A 27,014-nucleotide genomic window follows, 5' to 3' on the forward strand; every position below is an offset into this window, starting at 1 on the left:
ATGAGGATATCAATTTTGCCGCAATTTACGAGCGAATTTAACAATTGTTCTCGAAGTGACAAAATATAAGTAATGAGGAGGCGAAAGCAGCCTTGCTTAGACCACACGGCTTAGTGCGGCTACGTTCGCGTTTTCCTCGCTTCTAACGGACGTTAAACGGCACCCGCTACAGCGGAATCTAATAGCTCTGCCTCTTTCGCTTTAGCTGCGCTTTTCTCTCTCTCTGTACTTGTCCTCCCAGTTTCTACGGGAGCTACAGTACGAGAGCGATTCGCTTTCATTGACTTGCAGCTTGTCCCTTTTTGAAGTTTGAAGTTTATTTCCATTTCAGTAAGAATTGAGAGACCCGAGACAAAAAGTGAACGTTAATTCACTTGACGACGCTCGGGCCCCATTACATGGCAAGACAGCGAGGTGTCGGTAGTAACAGTTGTACGAGTACATTTACAGACATTGTAGCTTTTACTAACATAGTTCAGTTTTTTTGTGTGTGTTAAAGGCAAAGACTATGGGACGTCGCGACTGGCGCGCTTCGCGCGCCAGTCGCGACGTCCCATACCGAGTGCGCAACGCTTCCGGTGGGACCTCCTTTCTTTTTCTTTGTTTCAGGCAGCAAGTGGGACCTTCTACGTGGCTTTAATTTCTCGCGCATCCTTTTACATTTTCGCTCGATGCGAAGTGTGCATCTACCCGGCCTTTTGGTTTTACGCCTACTAAATGACGTTATTTCCACTCGGGGCTTTCCATCGTGATACCTAAGCTTGGCCGAGCGCTTAGGCGGTTTCTTCTTGCTTCTGCCACTACGGCCTCGTAAAATCTTGCACTTTTTGAGCCGTACACGCGTTTTCCTTGCGCGCGCGTGCCCCTTTCTGTGGGAGCGCGGTTTCTCCCGTGACTGCAGTGGAAAGCGAGAGCCGTCATGAGACGGCTCTTTGCGCGTCTCTCTCTCTCAGTGCTGGCGGCAAAATTCACACTTGTCCCGCTCCTTAATTTTTCTCCTCCTGGGCAGCACTCTCTTGTATCCCAGTTTCCTCCCCTGATACTCTGTCCCGCGCGAATGCTTGCATGGTTTCTTTTTGCAGTTAATCCTACTGCCCAGACCAATCTGCCTCGGAACACTTATATGCTTCGCTTTGCACGATAGTGATGCCTCGCACATTTTTTTAGCTCCGATTTTGACGCTAGCTTGAGGGCTAACAACGTTACTGACGTTGCTGCTGTCAATGTGCCGGTGAAGTTGATGCTTCCTACGGCGGCAACTACTTCTTGCGCGCTTGCCCGTTCTCTCTTAAGATTCGGCGGCGCCACTGTTTTTTACGCCTGCCTTTCATCGTCTTTCGATGACAGCTCTCTCTCTCTTGAGCTTGCTTTTACTGTCCTTTCGGCGGCAGCACTGTTTGCCTATCACCTTGTTATTATAGCTCACTTTTCAGAACTGCCTGTTACTTTCCTTCCGGTTGCAGCTTTCTTTCTTGTGCTTTCCTTTCATTTTCTCCTGAGAAAGCACATGCTGCTTCCGTCGCCTAGGTTCCTGTTCTCTGACAAAATCACTTTGATTGTCTGCCGATTCATATGTGCTGCCTAGATCTGGCCTGTCTTTGGCGGCTTTACTAAGTTCCTCAAAGCTGCGCTCTTCCTGCTCAGCGTCTCTGAGTGCGCATTCGTCCTCATCTCTCTCGGACGGGCTGACATCTACCGCCCCTATGTCGTCTGGAACGTTCTGTTCTCCACTGTTGTCCAGCAGCTTAGTGTCTTCAGGCGCAGACGAACCAGTGTTTTCTACTGACATTACTTCTGACACGCAGCTCTCGTCATGCTCCTGACGCGTTTGAGGCGATTACGGATTAGGGTCCGCTCTACACTCAGTCGCGATGCTCTCGCTAATGCAGCTGCTTTCTGGAATGTCGCAACGCTCAGAGCAGTGCGAAAGCACGGGGCTCGTTCCGCATCGCTCGCCAGAAACACTAACGCACAACTCAGCGTTCGCAAACTCTACATGCGCCCGCTTCCGTTGATCGAAAGTCTCACGTTTCGGCATTTCTGCTGAATGCGATGCACATTCCTGCGAATTATCCTCTTTGACTTCGTTTACATCAGCACTGGCTTTTTCATGAATGTCCAGCCGGACCACTTCTCTGCCAAGCTCTGCGACTGCTCCTGCTTTTGACACGCTAGGAGATCCAATTTCCGACAATCCCGCTCCAATTCCGCTCCGGGCCACGGCACTGCTCACGAAATGCCTCGCCACTCACCGTTCCTGCTGTTCCAGGTGCTTGTGCTCACCGGCTATCACCTGCCTGTTTCACCGACTTGCCGACCGGTTCCGCAATCTTGCGGCGCTAGCTGGTTTCTGGACGGCTGCGGCTGCTCATCCGATCATCTGTGCGCACCCCTGCCGATTTTGGACACTTTCGACGGTCGGGCCTGGCAACATGCTACATTATCAGCTGACGAGGTCACCTACATAAAGCACTCGGATTTCACCGCCCCCTTGGGCCACGGCACTGCTCACGAAATGCCTCGCCACTCACCGTTCCTGCTGTTCCAGGTGCTGGTGCTCACCGGCTATCACCTGCCTGTTTCACCGACTTGCCAACCGGTTCCGCAATCTTGCGGCGCTAGCTGTTTTCTGGACGGCTGCGACTGCTCATCCGATCATCTGTGCGCACCCCTGCCGATTTTGGACACTTTCGACGGTCCGGCCTGGCAACATGCTGCATTATCAGCTGACGAGGACACCTACATAAAGCACTCGAATTTCACCGCCCCCTTGGGCCACGGCACTGCTCACGAAATGCCTCGCCACTCACCGTTCCTGCTGTTCCAGGTGCTGCTGCTCAGCTGCTCACCGGCTATCACCTGCCTGTTTCACCGACTTGCCGACCGGTTCCGCAATCTTGCGGCGCTAGCTGGTTTCTGGACGGCTGCGGCTGCTCATCCGATCATCTGTGCGCACCCCTGCCGATTTTGGACACTTTCGACGGTCGGGCCTGGCAACATGCTACATTATCAGCTGACGAGGTCACCTACATAAAGCACTCGGATTTCACCGCCCCCTTGGGCCACGGCACTGCTCACGAAATGCCTCGCCACTCACCGTTCCTGCTGTTCCAGGTGCTGGTGCTCACCGGCTATCACCTGCCTGTTTCACCGACTTGCCAACCGGTTCCGCAATCTTGCGGCGCTAGCTGGTTTCTGGACGGCTGCGGCTGCTCATCCGATCATCTGTGCGCACCCCTGCCGATTTTGGACACTTTCGACGGTCGGGCCTGGCAACATGCTACATTATCAGCCGACGAGGTCACCTACATAAAGCACTCGGATTTCACCGCCCCCTTGGGCCACGGCACTGCTCACGAAATGCCTCGCCACTCTGCTGTTCCAGCTTGGTTATTATGAGTGTTCTTGTTACCGTGATGATGATGTCTGTCTTGTAGCAGTGTCGTGGCCACCCCATATTCTGAAACGTTTCCGCTCGGCTGCAGTGTACATTTGGCGCATTTTGGTCCTGGGTGGGGACGTTGAAACAAACCCAGGCCCTATGACGAAGGGCCAAGAGGAAAAGCTCGAACTGGTATATGAAACTGTTCAAAGGCTTGAGATGAACCACACGAATATCCTCGAAAGTGTTAACAAGATTCTTACAATTCATATAGGCTTGCAAAATGAAATGAAGACTTTAAACGATCGTGTGCATGAACTTGAACTTAAAATCGAGTCTATTTCAGTTCTTCAAAGTGACTTAGTCTTTAGCTACCCGTGTGCAGGAACTGGAACTTAAAAAACAGTCAGTGCCTACCACAGTATCTGCCACGAGTTGTACACACGATGTATCCAACATTCAAGTAAAACTTGACGACCTGGAAAATCGTTCCCGCCGGTCTAACATTCTTTTTTATGGTGTTCAGGACACTGATGAGTCTGAAATTTGGGAAGACTCTGAGCGTCTTGTGAACGAATTCTGTTCTAGCAAACTTGGTATCACGTTGTCTTCCTTAGCCCGTGCTCACCGCATAGGCCGTTTTTCTCAGGAAAAAAAGAGACCCATTATTGCAAAGCTGTTCAACGAAAAAGAAGTCGAAACGCTTATGAGTAAGGGCTATAAACTCAAAAATACCGATTTCAGCATTTCGCGAGATTACTCGAAAACGGTTCGTGAGAAACGCAGCCAACTGTGGAAGTATGCCAAATCAGTAAAAAAAGAAGGTGACAAGGTCCGTTTGTCTTTTGATAAACTGCTTATCAATGGTGTCTCGTATTTCTGGGATGATCAAACCAGTAGCGCAGTGCGCGTGTCCCTTGCCTGACGCATCTCTTCCAGTTCTCGTAAAGTACCTGGCAAACCACCCGGGCGGCCAAACGCGCAGCGTTGCTCCAATTACGATGTCAGTTTTCTGTATACTAACATACGGAGTGTTCTTTCTAAAAACGTAGCTCTTTCTTCTTTAATTGATTCATGCTGCTCCTCGGTCATCGCGCTTACCGAGACTTGGTTAAATGACACGGTTCCTGATGATGTCATTTTCGCCTGTGACTCCGAATTCAACATATTTCGTTGTGACCGCACGGGCCGTAGAGGTGGCGGTGTTCTTCTGGCTGTCAATAAAGTGCTCACTGCTGTGCCTATCGAGGTCACGTCGTACATAGAATCGGTATGGGTTCGGTTGAGCTGTGGTCCCACGGTCGCCATCATTGGCGTCATTTACCGCCCTCCGGACATGAATTCTTCATTAGCAAGTCAATTTTCTAATTTACTAAGCGATCTTACTTGTCGTTTCCCGAATTCAAGCTTACTTTTACTTGGTGACTTTCCGGCTATTAACTGGTCGTCTTTAACAGCTCCTGCCAATGATCCCGAAGCTCAGGCTTTCCTCCAGTCCTGTCTCGATTTCCCTTTGCAACAACTTATTTCTGAACCTACGCGTCGTTCCGCCACTACAGCCAATATTCTCGATCTTATCTTGACAAGTGATCCTTACCTTTGCTCCAACATTGCGCTCTTAGAAGGCCTTTCCGACAATTCCATAATCACGGGTAACCTGAATTTTGTGCCCCATAAAAAGGTAACTCGTACTAAACAAATAAGGTGCTACAACCGAGCAAACTTCGGCGAAATAAACGCTCAGTTGTCATGATATGATTGAAACAGCGCAAGGCCGAAGGCCAAAAAAGAGAGCAGAGGAAAGGAGGAAAAGGACAACACAGCGCTGAACTAGCAACTGACATTTATTTGGCACGCTGCGCGTATAAATACATTCAGGCACCAAAATAGAAAACCACGCATAGAGCAATTCATGCACCAGGATCCCTGCAAGCAAACACAAACTAAGAAGTGCGATTCAGGAAGCGAAGTTCTTTTTGTGATAAAGACACTGATGCAGCACTTACACATGTATCACCATACTTCTTGATATTCGAAGCCTCGATAATTTCCCGGCAAAGCTGGTCTTTGTTCCTAGCAACAACTCGGCAAAAATTAAACTGTGGGGTGCAATCACATTCACGGCAATGCATGCTAAGGTTACGAGACTCTTTGCTGATCATTTTCTTCACGATTTTTCGTCACGCTCCGTGGAAACGAACTGGAACCTGTTCAGCGTGAAACTTGCTACTCTCATTGACAGATTCATACCCGTCATCAGTATCCCTTGCACTAACACAGCGCCTTGGTTTAATAGGCATCTACGTCGCCTTAATAACAAGAAAAGGCGCCTTTACAGACAAGCCGACAAGAACAGACACTCCGAATCTTGGCAACGGTACAAACTATGTGATAAGGAATATCAGTCTGAGTTGATATCTGCACGTAGGCACTTCTTCACACACGATCTACCGGCAATGCTAACAAACAATCCACGGACATCCTCCTGAATCATCCTGACATTACTCTTACTAAAGCGGAAGGCAGCAGTGTTCCAGTGGCAGAATGCGCCGAACTTTTCAATAACGCATTCACATCCGTTTTTACCCGTGAAGATCTCCGTCTACCTCCCATTTCTGTCAGCACTTCTAATACATCAATGTCCGAAATATTTATCAGTGAGACCGGTATCTTATCCTTACTAGGGAAGCTTAAAACAACATCAGCATCAGATCACCTTGGCTTTAATAACAAAATACTCAAAAATTCATCTGATGGTATTCATTGCATCTTGTCCGCTATTTTTTCACAATCTCTATCATCAGGCGTGATTCCGCTGGACTGGCGCCTAGCTAAAGTTGTGCCAATTTTCAAGTCTGGCGATCGTTCCTCACCACTAAATTACCGACCCATTTCATTAACTAGCACTGTTTGCAAACTTCTTGAACACGTAATTCACTCGCAGGTAATTAACTATCTTGAAGAACATAACATTATCTTTAAATATCAACATGGGTTTCGTAAAGGCTACTCTTGCGAAGCGCAACTTGCCGGATTCATTCAAGACATACATTCATCGATTGATGCTGGCAATCAAGTAGACTCCATATTTCTTGATTTTTCTAAAGCTTTTGACAGAGTACCTCACAACCGGTTATTAATGAAACTAGCACTGCTTAATATTAACCCTATTGTCATTGCATGGGTTAAATATTTTCTTTTTTCCAGGTCTCAATTTACAACTGTCAATAACCACAATTCGTCTTTCAGCCAAGTACACTCTGGCGTCCCACAAGGAAGTGTGCTTGGCCCCTTACTTTTCCTAATATTTATCAACGATTTACCGGATTCCATTTCTTCCCATATCAGACTTTTTGCTGATGATTGCGTAATTTATCGCAAAATTTATTCTAACACCGATTGCCAATCCCTTCAATCTGACCTGGATTCAGTAACAGCATGGTGCTCAACCTGGCTTATGCAACTTAATCATTCAAAAACTAAATTGATGTCTTTTACTAACCGAATGTCTCGAATTCAAACAGCATACTCCTTAAATAATACCTCACTCGAGCTAGTCACCACGTATAAGTACTTAGGACTTCACCTTCATTCAGACTTAGCATGGAACCACCATATTAACCTTATGCTTGCAGCTGCTAATCGGTCATTAGGTCTCTTAAAACATAACCTAAAGCATGCTCCTCCTCACCTCCGTGCTCATGCCTATACCACTCTAATTCGACCTAAAATTGAATATGCCTCGGCTATTTGGGACCCTTACCAATCTTACCTAATAAATAACATTGAATCATTGCAGAACCGCGCCGTTCGTTTTATTTACTCCCATTATTCACGTAACACCAGCGTCAAAGCCTTAAAGAAACGCGCAGGTCTCCAGGATTTATGTCTCCGCCGTAAAATTGCACGACTGTCACTTTTTCATAAAACTTTATCATCATCCATCACTTCATAACGACTTTTTTTCTTTGCCTACTTCGATTTTTGACCGCCGCGATCATCCCTTTAAAGTTAGACGTTTCACGTGCAGAACATTTATCTATGCGCATTCATTCTTACCACGCACAATATCTGACTGGAACACTCTGCCTTCACATATCGCAACCACCACTGATCCTGATATTTTAAACTTATATCTTCAATAACTACTGCTTAACTCTTCGCATACATTGTTATTTTATTTGTTCATGGCATCCTTTTTTGCAGAGTTTGTTACTATAAAGATTCATTGTATTAGTGTTCTGCTTGTATAATTTTAATAATGCAGTAATCTTCGTTCTTTGCCGCGCTGCCATTCTTTTGATTCTTTTGCTTACTTATATGTCATGCAAAGTGTCTTATTTGTGCTTTTGATTGATTCTTTTGCTTACTTATTTCATCCAGTGTGTCTTACTTGTGCTTTTGTTGTTTGTTTTATATTTGTGGTTTTTCTTTTATTATGTTCAATTGCCTGTGCCCCCCCCCCCCTATGTAATACCCTCTCGAGGGCCTTTAGGGGTATTTTGTATAAATAAAATAAATAAAATAAATAAAAATCTCAATGGGCGAGACCTCGGTAACTGCACCGTCCGATGCTGCGGATACCTAATCCGAAGGTAGAGAGCTTTTCTCAGTTGACAAATGCGGGGAACCTCCCACTGTTACAGCAGCAGTTACATCTGCCACGTACGGACTACCTTCCTCTGTGCCGCACTGGCAGGTCTGCTCTACAGCTACGCACACTACCTCTGTGTCACGATCTTCCGAACCTTCTCCATTTTCGATTTAAAATGTCGGCTTTAAACTGGTAGGGAAAATCGTAAAACGATAGGGTGCTATTCTCTGGCTGGTACCTTTGGCGAATGTCCCGCGGTGACACATTATATCTTGTCAGCAAAAAGCCTTTCAGCTCATCGTAGTTTGCCAAGCCGCCGTCCAACAGGCGCTTGACAACGTCACACGCTTCGCTGGAAAGCAGGGCTACCAACTTCTGCGCCCAACCATTCCGCTAAACGCGCTTTCTCTCGCAGACGCTCTCGAACTCTGCCAAATATTTCGCCATATCCTCGGCGATCACGAAGGGCCGTGGCCTGTCTCTCGGCTCCCGACTATTACCGCCGATTTCATAAACGCTACTCGACTCGGCGCTTGCCCTCGCGTCCGTGGAGTGGACGAAACGGGCCCTCCTCCACTCAAGGAGCCGTCGCGTTTCACGAAGCGCAGTCGGCGTTTACTCCGCGGAGGAGCTCCTCGAAAAACCGTCCTCGACTTGAGATTTTACGCAGTAGGCAAATCGGCGTCTGGATGCAAGGGTATGGAGAAATTTCTGACACGCAAACGCCGCGCAGCTGCGAAATAATAACGTACGTTGTCGGTTTGCATGATTATTGGTAGTGATTGGGCATTTTAACTCGCAAAAACGCATCCCTCTTCGCGTTTTGCGAAGTGTGTCCCTGCGAGCCAATTGAAGCCAGTCGGCGAGCCGACCGGAGCAGTTCGCGCTAGCGTTGGCAACTCATCCACGGGTCGCAGTTTGGCTGTTTGACGCGATCGTCCGATCCGTTTTCGTCCGTTTTCGTCCGTTTTCTTGTCTTCTGTGCTCGTATTCGTTCGCGCTGTTTATTCAATACGTTCTTTTCAGCTTGCGGGCGTTTCACTAGTAATGAGCAGCACGCAGGACAGTGCGAGCGAGACTGCCGCGGACGGGCAAGGGCGGTTCGTATACACTCACGAGGAGCAAGAGGTGCTCAATGCACTGGTACGTAAATACCAGCTCATCATTGGGTGTAAGCAGACGAACACTGCCTCCCTGCACGCCAAAACGAAGGCCTGGCAGAAAATCTGCACTGAATATAATAGTCAGCCAAACATCCGACCGAGGACTATGAAGCAACTAAAGAAGAGGTGGGACAACGAGAAATCCCGCTACAAGAAGAAAAGATCGGAGATCAACCGAGATGTGCACGCAACAGGTAAATATGATGTATATTGCGGCACAACAGTGCAGCAGCAAGCAAAATTTCAGTTTTCATGCTTATGTGGATTACGCGTTGGCACTGTAAATTGTCGCGCTTTTCACCAGGCACATTTTCACAGTCACCAGGCTCGTGACTGTGCAAACGTATGGATATTGATATCGCTAATCTGTAAACTGATTAGTCACGAGACGTAAAGATGTAAAAATAGGTTGCAAGATTCTCTGTGTGATGGCTGTCATCTGACCAATGACACGTACTCGCGATTAAAGAACACCTTTTCGTATGCTAGGAGGTTTGAGCACCATGTGCGAATTGAATGAGGAGCCTTCGTTTTCCAATAGCAGTTTAACGGTTAACTGGTATTTGCACTGTAATGACAGTGCATTCAGCCATGTAATGTTGTGCACTGTCTTTGCATATGCATTTGCTGTTCTACAAGAACTAACACTGACGACCCAGTCTATTGTTTTCTTTACAAGCTTGTTACGTGCCGAACTAATTGCTTTCAAAAATTATTTTTCCATTTGTGGAATGGTTGTGCAATTCGAATCAGTGCAAGATGTGCAGTTTTTTCATTCTGAAGTGAATGCTTGTCTTAAGAAGTTATAAAGGCTCATGGGAAAAGAAATTGTTGACTGCTGGATTTGTCATTTTTTCCTCTGTTCCATAAAACATTCCATTTATCTGAACAAATGACACAGTGCACATGTGATGTCTGACCTGTTTCAGGTGGCGGGTCGCAAACATGCCGACCAATGAGCCCCACTCTTGCTCAAGTGGGGGCCATTGCGTCCCATATGGAGACTCGGCTCCACAACCCGTATGACAGCGACGCAGTGGCGCAGCCGGTCCTGTCTTTGGAACCAGCTGATATGTTCGAGGCGATGGTCCACGATTACTGGACTGATGACCCCGGTAAATATGACCTGAAGATCTCAGCCAATATGTATTCCTTTCGATGACTAGGAACATGAAACGCGTTATGAAGTAACTGAAGCTACCATGTTTCAAATATTTGCATGATAAGACGATGGAGCACTATGATACATATGATAAACGGAGAGCCGAGGATTGCAACGCTTCCATCTCTGTTTACAATATTTCCAATAATACTCATTTTTGCTGTACTTACCATCTTAAAGATTTTAGTGCTTATGTCAGGACTTGATGATCTTTTTGATCTGTTACAATCGTACTTGTGCCAGTTGTTTCTCCTGTCGTATGAAATGCATTATTTATTTTTCTGTGCCTGTCTGTGAATGCCATCTTTTGTTTGCCTCCTATTAAGTGCTCATATCTATTTGCTTCCCACTTGTTCAGTGTCAGGGAGCTCTTGAAGTAGAAGTTGTACCTGTTTTTAAGCAAGTAATTCTGCACTCACAATACAACTCCTCACCCTTCTTCAGCTTCGCCATCTCAGGAGCAAGGCCCTGCAGAAGCAACTACAGTGGCCTCATCTCCTGCAGCTGCTTCATCTCCTGCAGCTGCTTCAGCTCCTGCTGCTTCAGTTCCTGTAGCTGCTCCAGCTTTTGCAGCTCTTGCTGCCCTGCAGGCAAGGCTTCCTTTGTCACAACCTGACAAGGATACCTTGCCACAGCAAACACCTCCTGCAGCATCTGTGTTGCAACACGAGGCATCACAGCCAAGTGAAGCAGCAGCACAGAGAGGTGGGCGAATTGCTGCATTGCAGCGTATGTTTGCTCCAGAGGCAGAGCAAAGAGTCTCTGCATTCCACGAGGAACAGAGGCGCAAGAATGCGGAGCACCGCCTTCAGATGCGCATCCTGCGTCGCCAGATGGCCCACCAAAGAAAGTGCCAAAAGATGGAGAGGGACATTCTAGCGGTTAAGCTTGAAATACAGAAGCGAAAACTGGAATTGCTTAATTCACGACCGCAAGAATAAGCCATAGGAACATGGTCTTGCATCTTTGTGCTATTAAAGAGATGTCAACAGGATAACACAGGACAATGATACCTAGTAAAAGCGGAAATTGAAAATTGGTTTTTGAAGAAAGGAAACGGCACAGTGGACAGCCGAACGACCACTGCCACTAGGGAAGGGAGGAAGATGGGAGTGAAAGAAAAGAGAAATTAAAGGTACGCTACTGCTCTGCTCCAGAGTAATTTCAACCACCTGTGGATCTGTAACATGCACTGACATCGCACAGCACATGGGTGCCTTTTTTCTTTGTTTGCCATGGCCACTTTCGAACCACAGAACACAAGCACAGCAGCCAATTACCCTAACCACTGAGCCACCGCGGCTAGCAATTGTCCTGTGTTGTTTTGCACTCACTCCTGTCTGTTTCTTGAATAGCACAAAGATGCAAGACCATGCAAAGAAGCAGATAGCTCTATTTGAAACAGTATTACTGTAATCATATGCTCTTTGCACAATGCCATAGCATGCATTTCATTGTTCAGTGATTTTGGCATGACAACTCTCGTATTTAATTTTCTGTCACCCACTGTTCATGCAGCAGCCATATAAGGAATGTCTATTCGCTTCTTTTGAAGTGCATGTTTAGTTTTCTTGTGTACTTTCCACACAGCCATTCCCACACCTTCAGTTTATCCTATTGTATGTGGTGTTTAACATCCCAAAGCTGCGCACAGTCTATGGGAGACACCATTGTGGAGGCCTCGGTATTGGTTAGCTCACTCTGTATTCTTTAATGTGCACTGACAGCACATACCATGTGGGCATGCCGCATACGAAGTTTCCATCCAACTCTAGACTTCACCCTTGATCTACCTTGACCTGTTTTCGTGCCTTGCCTTAAGTGCCTGACCAGTCTATGCTTATGTTAGCTATCAGTAATTCTGTCATGAGTAGTTATATGTTTTGCGATGTTTCTACAGGAACACCACGCAGTGTATACTTGTTCATTCATTTTATACTCCCACTTAATGGAAAGCAAGTATTTTTATCCTGCTTTCAGTCATGTGCATCAGTGCGAGGTGCTATTTGCAGGAGTGATTTTAGGGATTCCATTATGGTCATGAGATTGTTTAGCTGTCCTGGCTGAAAAGCAGTACTCTATTCATTAATGCCTTATGTGCCTTTTGTGATTTAGTGCACGTCTTTTTTTATCCCACTTTTTAGTGATGTGCATCTATGTGAGATGTCATTTGCAGAAGTTATTTCAGGAAATGCACACTAGTCATGAGAGGGTTTTGTTGCCCTCTTGTAAACTTGTTTGTATGAGTTCCTTGGTAGTCTTGCCTGAAGAGCAGTATTCATTAATCTTTTTTTTTTCGGAGTGCTTGTGATAACATTTCTGATATATATGTTGCCCAAATGTGTAGGGTGCTTGAGCTACCGTGACCTGTTTTTAGCCTTGAGTGCCTGGGCAGTTTGTGTTTCCCTCAGCTTTTAGTACTTTTTGTCATGAGCAGTTTTGTCATAATCTTTTAGTCGTGTGAATTTGTGTGAGCTGCCATTTACAGCAGTGATTTCAAAGAATGCGCAATAGTCGGAAGAATGTTTTGTTACAGTCTTGACAAATTTCTTGGCAGCCTTGCCCGAAGGACAGTTTTCATTAATCATTATATGCCTTTTACCACAGTGCCTGTGATCACATTTCTGATAGATGCATTACTGAAGTAAGTAGGGTGCTTGAGCTACCGTGACCTGTTTTTAGCCTTGAGTGCCTGGGCAGTTTGTGTTTCCCTCAGCTTTCAGTACTTTTTGTCATGAGCAGTTTTGTCATGATCTTTTAGTCGTGTGAATTTGTGTGAGCTGCCATTTACAGCACTGATTTCAAAGAATGCGTAATAGTCGGAAGAATGTTTTGTTACAGTCTTGACAAATTTCTTGGCAGCCGTGTCCGAAGGACAGTTTTCATTAATCATTATATGCCTTTTACCACAGTGCCTGTGATCACATTTCTGATAGGTGCATTACTCAAATAAGTAGGGCGCTTGAGCTACCGTGACCTGTGGAGCTACCGTGGCCTTAAGTGCTTGTGTTTCCGTCAGCTATTAGTACATTTGTCATGAGCAATTTTGTGTTTCTAAATGTGTTCACAGGAATCTCATGGAGTATACACTTGTGCATTCATTGCTGGCCCAGATATAATTATGCTATTTTTATTCTGCTTTATTGCAAAATCAGTTGTCTGGAGGTTCAGATCCTAGAAAAAAGAAATTACATCAATGCCCACGTCTGTTAGTCAAACCTGCGGCGGCATGAACAGATCAGCTTTAAGGGCCACTGCACGAGACCACAGAGGTATTTTTTAGCATAGTATTTATTACAGTGCAGCAATGCTCTATGTACATGAATTAAGTACAAACAATGGAGGAAACAATCGCAATGCAACATATTGCATAATAAGACGCACCTAAACAACCAAGCACGATAAAAGACCTAACACAGGGCGCACCTACCACTTCATAATGGAAGGCACCTAAGCTACGATGCACTATAAAAAGGCCAATGATGAGCACAGCGCTAGGAGTGGTTGCCGCTCTGGTTCCAACTCAGTCTGATACGTTGTCGAATTTTTAGTCCTCCGTGCAAGCTCCCATGACGTCATCCTTGGCTGGGACTTTCTATCCCGCCATAGCGCTGTCATTGATTGTGCCCGTGCGCATGTCGTCTTTTCTCCGCTCTGTGATGAATTCTTCGACGAACATCCGATTCGCTGTGATGATAAACTTGTTGTTGCCGAGGACACCGATATTCCCCCTGAGAGTGCTGTGCTCGTCCCTCTGTGCGCCGCCTCTGTTTCTGACGCCACCGTTCTCTTCACGCCTTCCCCCCTCCTTGCCTCTCGCCGACGTCTCTCTCTTCCCTTCGCCGTCATCGACATTCACCATGACGCTGCCGCAATCCTAGTCTCCAACACCTCATTCTCTGCGTTTCCCCTGCTTCGTGGTGAGTGCCTTGGTCGTATTGAAACCGCTGACTTCATCTCTTCCTTGGACATCGATGCGCCCTCCTCCAGTCTCGACCTCGCTGCCCTCACCCCACGCGCCGCTCCTGCCGATCACCCACTGTCTTCGGACATTTTCGACCGCTCTATTGATCCCGCCCTCGACACAGCTCAACACGCGCAGCTTCTTCTCCTGCTAAATCAGTTCCGCTCATCGTTTGACCACCACTCCTCTTCTTTGGGCCGTGCGACCACTGTCGAGCACCACATTGAAACCGGTACACATCCTCCTCTCCGCCAGCGCCCCTACCGTGTGTCACTTCCCGAGCGCCGCCTCATCGCTGAGCAAGTGGACGACATGCTACAACGCGGCATTATTCAGCCATCTGCCAGTCCTTGGTCATCCCCAGTTGTCCTGGTGAAAAAGGACGGCTCGATACGATTTTGCGTGGACTATCGCCGGCTCAACAAAATTACGCGCAAAGACGTCTACCCGCTACCCCGTATTGACGACGCCCTTGACTGCTTGCAAGGCGCCGAGTTCTTCTCATCTCTGGACCTTCGTTCCGGCTATTGGCAAGTCCCGATGTCTGCGTCCGACCGTCCTAAAACGGCATTCGTTACGCCTGACGGCCTATATGAATTCACTGTAATGCCATTCGGTCTGTGTAACGCTCCCGCCACGTTCGAACGAATGATGGACAACATCCTGCGTGGCTCCTCGTGATTCCCCGACACCTTCGGTCTGAAATCTGTGCACACTACCATGCCGACCCTCAGAGCGCTCACGCTGGATCGCTAAAAACATACGAGCGACTACGGCAGAGGTACTACTGGCGAGGCATGTACAACTTCGTTCGTCGCTACGTTCGCTCCTGCACAGCCTGTCAGCAGCGGAAGTCGCCACCTCGACCCTCGACTGCCCCGTTACAGCCATTACCGTGCCCGGCTCGCGCTTTCGATCGTGTGGGCATCGACCTATATGGGCCGCTACCCTTCACGACCGCCGGGAATCGATGGATTATAGTTGCCGTGGACCACCTCACTCGGTATGCTGAGACCGCTGCCCTACCTACGGCTACTGCTCGCGACGTCGCCCTTTTCCTTCTTCATCACTTCGTCCTGCGTCACGGCGCTCCGCGAGAACTTCTCAGTGACCGCGGCCGTGTTTTCTTGTCTGAAGTTGTTCGCGAGCTTCTCGATGCGTGCCACTCAGTCCACCGTACCACTACTGATTACCACCCTCAAACTAACGGCCTGACCGAACGATTCAACCTGACTCTTGGGGACATGATCGCCATGTACATTAGCTCCGACCGCTCTAATTGGGATCAAGTCCTTCCGTTCGTGACCTATGCATACAACACGGCATCCCAGGCAACCTCCGGCTTTTCCCCTTTCTTTCTTTTATTCGGGCGCGAGCCTTCCTGCCTCCTGGACACCATCCTTCCCTACAACCCGGACAGCTCAGAATATACTTCCCTTTCTGACATTACCCGCCATGCTGAGCAGTGCCGCCAGTTGGCTCGCTCCTTCACCACCGAACGTCAAGGACTCCGCAAACATGAGTCCGATCAACACACGCCCGCTGCACACTTCTCCACTGGATCATTGGTCTGGCTCTCTGTTCCGGCTGCGTCCAAATTTTCGGCCAAGCACATTGGTCCCTACCGTATCTTAGAGCGTACGTCACCTGTCAACTATATCATCGAACCGGTGACACCTTCCTTGGACCATCGCCGCCGTGGTCGCGACGTCGTTCATGTCAGCCGCCTGAAGCCCTATTACAGCCCTCTCGTCGTCTCCTCGCCTTGAGTCGCCAGGATGGCTCCCTCTTTCCGCCGGGGCAGTTGGAATGAAGATGATCCAGCACCGCCACCAACGACGACGAAGCGCTAGCGCCGCCCGTAGCAGGCTCGTGCTGGAGAACTGCCGCTTGTGTGCCGATCCCTTGCCTCGCTCGTTCCTAGACTTCTTGTGCCAGGGTCTTCGCCGCCGGCGCTCGAAGGTGCCAATAAACCGCTCTACATAAGTTTTATTTTTCAATGCCTGTTATAAGACATCCCAAAAAGAATATTACATCTTTGCGCCCTATGAAGCAATGCTGAATTGTTTCTGGAGCATAACAAAAGTGGCAGTTTACTGAGTATACAAAAAGGCCTTTTTTCTGATTATGCTTTAATTGGCAATGTCCCGCTATGTAGCTGATAGAAAAATGCCTTGGTACACGACGAGAGGGGCATTTTACATACTGTTGTCTGTCGTGTCCAGATAAACCAAAATACACACAGCAGTACAAGGACAGAGGAGAGAGCACAAAAATTAAACCCTTGTTCAGCCGTTTGCTCACCCCTGAAAACAGGTACTCAGGGGAAGAACGAACAGTTAGGAAACTGACAGCCAGACACAGCTCAGGTGTGAAGCCCCATAAACACGGGTGATCACAAACAGAAAAGACAATGAGGTCCAGTAAAACATGACTAAATTAAATTGACGTGCAAGAATGCGTGCAGTATTGGGTGTTTTTAGTCTCACGAAAAAATGAAACCAGAAACTTTCTGCTGTACATACAGATGGACTACCAGCGCTTACAGGTCAGAAAATGTTATCACGCTTCATAGATTCTAACGATGAATCCCACAGAAAGTGGTGCGATTTCCGTCAGCTCCGTCCTGTGGCACTCCCCACTCATTGTCGCTTTCTATGTACCGCAAATCCACGCTTCCACACTGAATGCAATGCAGTAAATGTTCTCTGCTGATTTTTTAGTCGTGTATCTGTGTGAGATACCACTTCCAGGAATGATTTCAGGGAATGCATTGTAGTAGTGATAATGTTTTGTTGCCCTCTTGTAACCCTTGTTTGGATGAGTTCCTTGGCAGCCTTGCCTGAAGTGCCTTGTCTGAATAATTCATTAGTGAATTATTTACAAGAGTGTCTGTGATAACGTTTTTCATACATTATTGCCTAAATGTATAGGACGTGTGATCTATTGTGATCTGCTTTTGCCGCAAGTGCCAGGCCAGTTTGTGTTTGTCTCTGTTCCTTTAATAAATTATTTTCCATTTCACAGATAAGCTCTCATGTAATTATTGCATTACAGAAATGCTGTCTTTTTTTTCTTGTTTGAACTGCACTGTGACACTTATATCTGAGGTCCTGTTTTGGGACATGAAGCGAGGCACTGACACTTTTTGTGGATGCATTCTCTTAAAATTTTTAGCTGGTGCTTATGAAGCAACTGTGCAGCAATTTCAATATGGAAGTGTGTATCTACAAGGTTTTCTCTGCCTAACAAAGAGGGTTCAGCTTCAGTTAAGGACAACGCAGCGAGCTATGGAAAGAAAAATGATAGGTGGAACGTTAAGAGCTCGGAAGAAAGCGGAGTTGGTGAGGGAGCAAACGCGGGTTAATGACATCCCAGTTGAAATCAAGAGGAAGAGGTGGACTTGGGCAGGGCATGTAATGCGAAGGCAAGATAACCGCTGGTCCTTAATGGTAACGGAGTGGCTTCGAAGCGAAGGCAGGCGTAGCAGGGGGCGGCATAAAGTTAGGTGGGTGGATGAGATTAAAGAAGTCTGCGGGGATACAGTGGCCGCAACTGACAAAGGACAGGGTTAATTATCGAGACATGGAAGAGGCCTTTGCCCTGCAGTGGGCGTAGTCAGGCTGATGATGATGATGAATAGGAAAACATAATAGTATTAAATAACTACACTGGAGAGATCCATCTGTAATGTGCGGAAGATGTTGAGAAGTCGGCTGAAGCCGGACCTGCTACTTCCCATTAAGGGAGAGTAGCGCCTTTTTGTGAGATGCTTTAAACTAATTAAAGCATCTCACAATAAGGCGCCTGCGTGCCTGGTTACCGCGAATAGAGTCCATTGGTTGCGGTTGGGGCATCTCTTGTTGCCTTTGGCGCTGTGCCCCATTTGACGTTGACGGCAAAGGAGGCGGACATGGGTCCTTGTACATGCCTGCCAGATTGTGTAAAACTTAGCAGGCTGTGATGATGGTGATGGAATTCGCAGGCAGATGTTGCAGGCGCATGTCTAGGCATGGGAAACGCCTCTTCCATGTTCCAAATGCACGTTCCACAGTGTTCCGTGTCCTGATATGAGCTGCCTGATACCTGCATGACAAACACAACCACTTTTAAGCATTATCACATCTCTTAAAAGCCCATTAATTTGACAATTGGGTCCAATATTTTTTCTGTGTGGGACATCTCGTGTTATTATTTCAATAACAATGTATACGCACCTGGCCTCTGGGCTCCCAGGGGCTCCTGGATTGGTTAGCGGTGTCATCAGGTAGGAGACACATGCGTAACCGGCGTCTCCAAGCAGTATGCCAGGTAGCCGCTGGTGCTCATACAGGACCCGTACACGACTGTTGTCGAAGATGCGGCTGTCATGTACGGATCCTGGCCAGCTTGCAACCAGGTCATGAAATTGGAGTTTTGGCCCCGTCACCGCCTGCAAGGTATAAATAAGATATGCATAGTAGGCATGCTGCCAAAATGTCTTGCACACACTGTACATTTGAGGTGAATATAAATGGATACTACAGTGGGCAGCTGCATTGGAATCTGCAGATTATATTTAAATCTTTACATTCAGTGAGCTTAATGACTATATAACAGCCTGTGTGCATTCTGTAGTCCAACAAAATAAAATGATTAAACAAAATAGTTATGTAGTATTCAGGCTGACCTAGTGCATTTTTAGCCAGCTCATCATCTTTAGCATTTTAATGATTGCGAAAAACACATTACTGCATTTGATACATCAAAATTTCATGCATAATCGCCGATATCTTATTGGATTTTCCTATACTGCATATTTATTAACTGCTGTGAAGTACCATTCAATAACTAGAATGCTTTCCAAAAAATTTTTGTCTGCAGTGAGTGAAAAAGAGAATGCCTGAGTGAGAAAATGCTGATCACTTTACGTAATGAAGTTAAAGTGCTGCATGCATGTTTGTCATATCTTGCTAAAGAGCATGATGCATTCCACACATGTGCTCAGTACCCTCGCTAATTACAGCCAAATCAGCATCATTTTATTTTTTTTTAGGGGATCGCGTTTTGAGGAGGAGGAGGTTAACCGAAAGAATAATCGGTTTGCTACCCTACTCGCGTTTTGAAGGAGGAGTAGAAACAGCTTACCTGTACATTAATGGAGAAGTACCCCTTGCGGTTCCTGTACACTTCTCCATTTTGCCCACTCGGCCGTTTGATACGGACGTGAGTGCAGTCGATGCACCCGGTCACTCCCGGAAAGTTAGCGATCTCGTAAAACTCGCGCATGGTGTTGCTGAGGTCTTCCGGAAATTTCACCACTCGGCCGAAGAGCGCGCTTGCTATCAGTCGCGAAATGCGTTCTACGACTCGGCACACCGTTGGCTGGGAGACGTTCACGAGGTCCCCCACGACCGTCTGGAATGTGCCCGAGCCGTAGAAGCGCAGTGCAACCAAAAGCTGCAGCATCGGCGATAGTGGCAAACCGCGATTTGTAGTGCTCTCTTGAAGCGGCAGGCTCTCCAATATGAGCACGACGGACTGCTTCGTGAAGCGGTACCGGAATAGAAATTCGCGGTCCGTGAAGTGCTCGAGTGGATTCAGCCGGTCTCGCAAACGCTGTCTTGGCACGTCACCATCTTGCCTTCTCGTTGTGTCATGAAGAAGTTCGTCAATCCTTAAAACAAATTCGATGAATTCGGCGAAGGACCGATCGGCAGCCATGTTGGACGACTCGAGGAGCACTCGAGGAGCGCTCGAGGGTAGGCAGCCGCTACCTTGACATTTTCGAGGGAAAACTCGGCTCCGCTCCTCAACTCGAGAGCGCCTCGAGTCGAGGTTGGTTTATGAAATGCAAATCTGGCTTCGAGGAGCAGTCGGAGTGGAGTTTCGAGTCGAGGAGCGTTTCTGAATTCGGCGGTTATCGTTCAGAACGGATAATGTTTCATTTCTCTCGAAACTCATCTCATGCGCTTCAAGCTCCAGGCCCCCTCAGTTTCGTGACGCGAGCACGCCGTTTTGCCTCAAGCTGCTTCTGTTTTTCGGCCCCTTCGCGCTCAGGGTATTCTGTGATCTCTTCCCAGGGCTCATTGGCTTCCTCAGCCGTTACATTCTCCTTCCGCATGTACTCAAGAATCGCGTGCTTTTGTTTTGCGGTGCCCAATTCAATGCCCAACTCTTCACAAATTTCGATGAGTTCCTTCACTTTGAAGTTCTCCATCGCGCACAATAGCCTCTTGTAGTTTGTCCTTTTCTTAGAATTCCCTTGCCGTTCACTACTATAGAGCTACTAGCATGACACGCGCAAGTGATTCTTTCCAAAACCGCCTCGTTTACTCCCTCTGTACCAGCTTTCGTTTCAAAGCGCTCCGACTTGGCTCGAAACAGCAAAGCTCTCTCCAGTGCAACACACAGCTCTACTCTAAACTACAATCACGTGTGCTAGAGCAGTCTGGCGAATTGAGGGGCAAACATCAGGCACTCATCGCGCCGAGGTAGGTGACGCCGGTCGATCCCGCAGCTGCTATCCACTGCTGGGACTGGGGCATCCCATCCAAGAAATGGTCGAGGCGACGGTGAATCAAAGGACGTTTATGTACAGTCTTTGTCAAAAGTAACCAGGCTGCATGGTTTGCTTCTAGCTCGTACAGTGGAGCCCTTACAACTTCCCTGAAGCTGAAATCTTCGTTAAAGGTAAGGACTGGGGGTCTTCTTACCTTCCCACACCTTTTGATCTCTAGAAAAGCCACACGGACTTCACTATAAAAGCTAGAAGCAAACCATGCGGCCTGCTTACTTTTGACAAAGACGGTACAATATGTACAAGGTCTTTTACATGGTACAAGGGCCAAGAGCACCACGGGCTAGCACAAAGAATAAGGGCTGCCCCGGCGGCGATCGTAGCTCCGGCGTGACGGCTCTTCTGCTGCCCGTCTGCTGCTCGGGCTTCGTTGTTGTTGGGACTGAGAGAAGAATGAAAAGGAAATTACACGGGCGTGCCAACTGGCTCCAGCCGAGCCACCACCGCTGCCACGTGCAGATAGAGGAGGGTTAAAAGATAAGAGAAAAGAGCGAAAGAAAGAAAAGACGCGCGTCGCAGCAACAACCGCGTCGGCCGGAGCGGACGCTGGCTGAAAAAATTGCCTGTGGCTTAGCTAAGGTTAAGCCTGGATATCTGGACGCGAAAAGGTGTCGCTGATTTTCAGCCAACTCCCAAGCTACCGCTTCTGGATCGGGGTTTCTGCGCCGTCCGACTGTTGCTTCTTCTCCTTCCATGGCAAGTGTCTGCACCTGTTCTATGGGCAAGCGCGCCTTATGTACCCCTGCTTTCAAATCTGCTCTGCGTACAGCTGCTGCGAAAGGTTAAATAGCTGCTCGTTTAGCTCTGGCGTTTTCATTCTTTCTTCGAAACCGCTCGACGTCTCCCGAAGTAGTCTTCGTTCACTTGGACACTCTCAGTTGACGCAGCCAAACGCCGAAATTCAGCGTCGCTTTGCCTCCGTTTAGCAAGGCATGCCTCTCGTGCTTCTGGTGTTTCAGCCGCTTGTCTAGCCTTGCACTTTTCATATACTCGCTGCTTTTGAGCCAACTCCCTCGCTACCTCTTCTGGGTCTTCTTTTCCTCCTTCCATGGCGAATGTCTGCGCCTCTTCTACGGCCGCCACCGCCGCTCACGCGTTATCGCAACGCCTTGCGAAAGAACCTTCTCTTGGGACCGCGGCTGAGACCGCCGCGCGCCAAAGAGGGGGTGGCGAGGACCAGGAAGGGCGCGCCGCGGCGGCGCCCAGGGGTGGCTCACGCGAAGCGGGGTGTTGACAAGCCTAGTGAAGCTTCGTTAAAACATTAAGTTGGGCTAGTTGGTAACGGCTTGAAGGAATCATATTCTTAGCGGTAAGAAACAGACACAACACCAAGATACACACACACAGGACACCCGCTAGACCAATCCATTCTTCAGGGCGAACGACATAAACCTTGCACGGCAGGTGGTAATAGCGATGAGGTTGATATACATAACATGAGGATGAGAACACAACGGCGAAAGGACAGGGCCCAAGGACCTAGACAGACACTTCGTTAAAACATTAAGTTGGGCTAGTTGGTAACGGCTTGAAGCAATCATATTCTTCTGTATCTGTGTATCTTGGTGTTGTGTCTGTTTCTTACCGCTAAGAATATGATTCCTTCTAGTGAAGCTTTTCGCTTCAAAAACAGATAAGCGGCCGTAGCCGAGATTCGGCACGTCACCACCTCCTCTCTGCTCGGGCTCAGCGCGGCTCCGTTTTTATATCCGCCGGAGTCCAGGCACCCAGGAGGTCAAATCCGCCAATCAGGTCACGGCAGTGGCCACCGTTCAAATTAGACGAATGGTCGAGAGTCGCCCGGCCGTTGAAGGCTTGTAGTCTGGAACGGGCGGCTGGCGAAGCGTCGTAGGAGTTCGGACCGACGGAGAGGAGGGGGAAGAGGAAGGGTCCGCGCCGGGCACCGGCGAGACGGGGTGATTCACGCTGCAAGCCGCGACATGTCCGAGAGAGTCTGGGCCAGCTTTGCGCGACGGCGAGCGCGCGGCGCTGGTTTCCAGAGAGGCCAGCCAGCGAAATGTGGGCGCCAGCACAACAGTACATACAGCCACATGTGGTTTCAGGGGATATCGGTCTGTATCTTGCAAACTTTGATTGAACCTACGAGAAACTCTCCTCCAGTCAAGATTCTTGGTCCCAAAGGTTGCTGACGGTTCTGCCCTGCGGGGCCGCGGAAGTTGTGGCGCGGCTCCGCCAGGAGAACGGGGACGAGTACGAGAAGGTCAAGGCTGGTTTTCTGCGAAAGTATAGGCTTAGCGCCGAAGCATTCAAGCGAAGACTTCGGGGAGCTAAAAAGTCGAGGGACGAGAGCCATCCGGAGGTGTACAAGTTTGAAAGTGAACTTGGTCGGGCGGTTAAAAAGCACCGAGTCCTACAGTGACCGGGACGCTGTAGTTGAGAGAATTTTGTTGGAGCAGTTTTACAACCGCCTTCGTAAAGCGGAAAGAAATCGGCTACAGGACCGGGACAACGTAACGTCTACGACGAAATATGCCGAACTCGTTGAGGACTACGCTTCGCGCCGGCAGGTTAGCAACAACACTAGAGTTGATAGGCTCCGTAATTTCGGAAGGAGCGCGAATTATCTCATGAGAGGCACTTTGCGAGCTCTACCATCGAGAAAGAAGAAAGAAAGGTTCCTTCCGACAAACCTAAAAAAAAAGGACGACATTGAGAAGGGTGCCAAAAGGGGCCAAGGCATAGAAAGAAAATGTCGCGTTTGAGGCTAGAAGGCCACTCAATTGTTACAGATGCAATGGGACGGGTCACATAGCAGTTAACTGCCCAAAAGAGAGGGTTGCATTCTCGCATGTCCGCGACTACGATGAAAACGTGAAGCTGCTGGAACTTTACATGCATAACCAGGCAGTGAACGGGAAGCCATGCAAGGTGGTGCGCGACTCAGCCGCAACACTGGATGTCGTCCATCCGTCGTATGTGTCACCATCCGATTACACAGGTCAGTGTGCATGGATCCGCCAGGTAGCGGTGGAACAAAGCGTGTGCTTGCCTATAGCGATAGTGGTAACTGTGGGCCCTTTCTGTACGCTTACAACCGAAGCTGCAGTCTCAGGAAAGCTACCTAAATGCTATCCATAGTTGTGCTCCAACAAATTCGATATGGTATTACGAGAGAAAGGGATTCTTTTTAGAGACCGAGTGCACCAGTTAACCCTGACCTTCAATCACCAGCGGCTGCGGCTGTGGGGATATCAGCAAGGCGGTGATCAGACCTGTACACACAATGAAAGGTGCTAAAAGTTTTAGACCTATAGAGACCACCTTTCAAAACTCATTCTGGAAAGGTTTTACTTTGAAAACCTATCCAGGGAGGGTAAGCTGGCAGTGTGTTCGAGAAACTACGGGGCTTCAATTGGGATGTCATACAGCATAGGGAGCTCGGCGGGAAATATTAAGCCTGTAGTGTATTAAAAAGTGATGAGGTAGTATGCTATTACAGAAAGAGGCTCAAGAAAAAGTCTACAAAAAGCCTTCCTGACCTCTGATTATAGTTGACCACATTACCCTGCTAAGTAACTAAGAGACGGATTGCAGCGCATGTTAAATGAGCTGCAGCCAAGCGAATTGAGACCTAAAGTTAACATGAGGAAAACTTATGAATTATTGAGCGTTCTCTACAGGAGCGAACAGTTACAATAGGCAGCGAAGCACTGCTAGTAGGAGTGTATTACATTGACTTAAGGCAGGCATTAACTGCATACGTGGAGGTCGAAAATGAACTGCCTAAGAGAATAGGAATGGGATGAAGTGAATTCAGCATGCGCAGTCTGATCATGGATATAAGCTTAGCAGCGTCTTTCAGGAGTAAAAAACAGACAGTGGCGGTCCCAGAGATTGGTTCTAGAGGGGGGGGGGCGGGGGGACGGACGCCCGTATACCGAAAAATAATAGAAAATAGAAAGAACGATTTGCAAGAACGAAGCGTTGCAAGACGCTGTCATGTTTCACTCTTAGAGGCGAAGTCTAACCTCTTAATAACGCATCAGTGACACAAGCCGCAACACCGCGCTTAAGGCTTTCGCCTCACCGCACTTTAGGTCAGCAAAGTGCCCCCCTGAATTTTGTTGTGAAAGAGTGAGAGAATGGGAATAACTTGGAGGCTTTTTATATCACAGAGTGGTACCTTGTGTTCGTTGATGTAAAATAATGAAGAGATACAGAGCAGGAGAGGCAGCGCACACTGTATCTATGAATGCTGCCTAATATGGCGATTCGAATTGTGAACCCAGTTTAACAATAGCAGTGCAGAATCGTAAAAGGAAACAAAGCTTTTTATTGGTGGCATCAAGAGGCACGTTTTTCGAATTGAGTGGTAGAATGCAAATGGTTACTCCGAATAACCGGTTGGTCGCATTTTTAGTCGGGCATAATCTTTAAGTCGTAATCTTATGCACCGCACTAAAACCTTTCTGCGTGAGCCGTGCAACCGAAATTAGTGAAATGCAGAATTCATGTATCATGACAAACAAACGGAAATGCGTAGTTTCCGAATCTCTACTGTGTAGTTTCCAAGTCCACTGCGAATGATCTTTTGTATAAGTTCTGTATGATGTAAGGGGTGTAGTATGGAGCGCGCAAGTTTTCCCTCCTTTCCGTGCGTGTAGTGCGTTTAGCCATCATAGACTTCAACAGAACAGTAAAATTTCCGCATGAACCACACGGAAGCACCATGAGAAATTACTAAAATGACTGTGCGGAACCGTATCACCAGGAGGGCGTACTAGATTAGGATTTTGTGTATTACTTTATAACTGACTAAGGCCATCATGCATCAAACGGGGGGTAGATCTATCTGCATTCTGGGTTTTTTGCGAAAAAGACACGGCACAAAAGAAGCGAGGTAGACAGGACAAGCGCTTGCCCTGTCTACCTCGTTTCTGTTGTGTCGTGTCTTTTGCGCAAAAAAACCAGAATGCTTAGGCACCAACTAGCCTACAAAAACATACTCGCAAGTTAGATCTATCTGGTTTGTAAAAGATGGGGATGATTGCATTGAAAGGGGGTTTCTGCACAAATGGTACAGGGCGTGGTGTTCACGGCAGGCGACACAAAGCGGCGAGCAGAACGGCGGGCAGCGCAGAAGACGGCCAGTCCGACCCAAGCGATCTCGTGCAGCGCGGCAGCACTTCGTCTTTTTGCGACGCTTCGTCGTCGTCTGCCAAGAAGGCAGTAAATCCGCACCTCCACCAAGTGAAAGGGGGTTTCTGCACAAATGGTACAGGGCGTGGTGTTCACGGCAGGCGACACAAAGCGGCGAGCAGAACGGCGGGCAGCGCAGAAGACGGCCAGTCCGACCCAAGCGATCTCGTGCAGCGCGGCAGCACTTCGTCTTTTTGCGACGCTTCGTCGTCGTCGGCGCTCTGGCAGCGATCGGCCTAGGCGGAATCAGGCGCGACCGTCGTGGTTCGCTACAGCATCTTTGGAGAAAGAGCGCAATGGCACAAGAGGTTTTAGACTACTCGAGGTGGGGTCAAGAGCCCATTCTCCAAGCATTTCATCCAAGATAAGCCGCCCATCACACCAGGAGAAAGCTTGTACTCATTATATCACCGGTGGGTACCCGGGGGCACCGGGGATCGAACCCCTCACCTCCCGCATGCGAGGCGCGTGCTGAACCATTTGGCCACCACTGCGGTACTCTGTGAAAGAGAATGCAACAGTTTTTAAAATCTCACAGCTTGTTCGAAAGCTTTGAGAACATAAGAACACAGGAGGGACGAACAGAAAGAATTGATTTAATATGGAACTAGACACGTCCGCCGTAAAATAGTGAGAAATGCGTGAAATAAAGAGAATTTTTTTTAGTTTCTAGAATTTTGGAGGTGACGTTAGGAGGGTAATAGAAAAGAAAACATCGTTTTAGGCACAGTGAAGTTTCAGATCTTCTTTTGTTGAATTTAAGATCTTCCGTTCGTTTCTTCACGGGAAGGTTTCCAAACCCTTCCTCTAGAGAATTCGGCGTGGAGGAAGACCAGGAGGCATTCTTGCAGATGATGACAGATATAAGAGCATATATTTACAGCAAACACGTACAAAGAGTAAAACTGGGAACAGCAGAATTGAGTTTACAAGAAGAACAAACTTTGCGCTACTTTACTCATCGACCTAGCAGGTTGGAGCCTAAGCAGCAGAATGTTACATGCTAAGCATGGAGCTCCAGCTCAGGCTG

General features: G+C 47.9%; 1 protein-coding gene across 1 annotated transcript; it reads left to right on the forward strand.

The window, feature by feature from the left end:
- Positions 1–8,598: 8,598 nt before the first annotated feature.
- On the forward strand, positions 8,599–13,870 carry LOC149345745 (uncharacterized). The gene is made up of 3 exons (XM_089586218.1): positions 8,599–9,333; positions 10,069–10,254; positions 10,746–13,870. Exons 1-3 carry the CDS (start codon positions 9,024–9,026, stop codon positions 11,240–11,242), a joined length of 993 nt encoding a protein of 330 aa, XP_089442344.1. The 5' UTR covers positions 8,599–9,023; the 3' UTR covers positions 11,243–13,870.
- Positions 13,871–27,014: the final 13,144 nt, after the last annotated feature.

The sequence above is a fragment of the Amblyomma mixtum genome, chromosome 4 (assembly GCF_055824585.1).
Source record: "Amblyomma mixtum isolate Tamu chromosome 4, ASM5582458v1, whole genome shotgun sequence".
NCBI classification, from domain to species: domain Eukaryota; kingdom Metazoa; phylum Arthropoda; class Arachnida; order Ixodida; family Ixodidae; genus Amblyomma; species Amblyomma mixtum.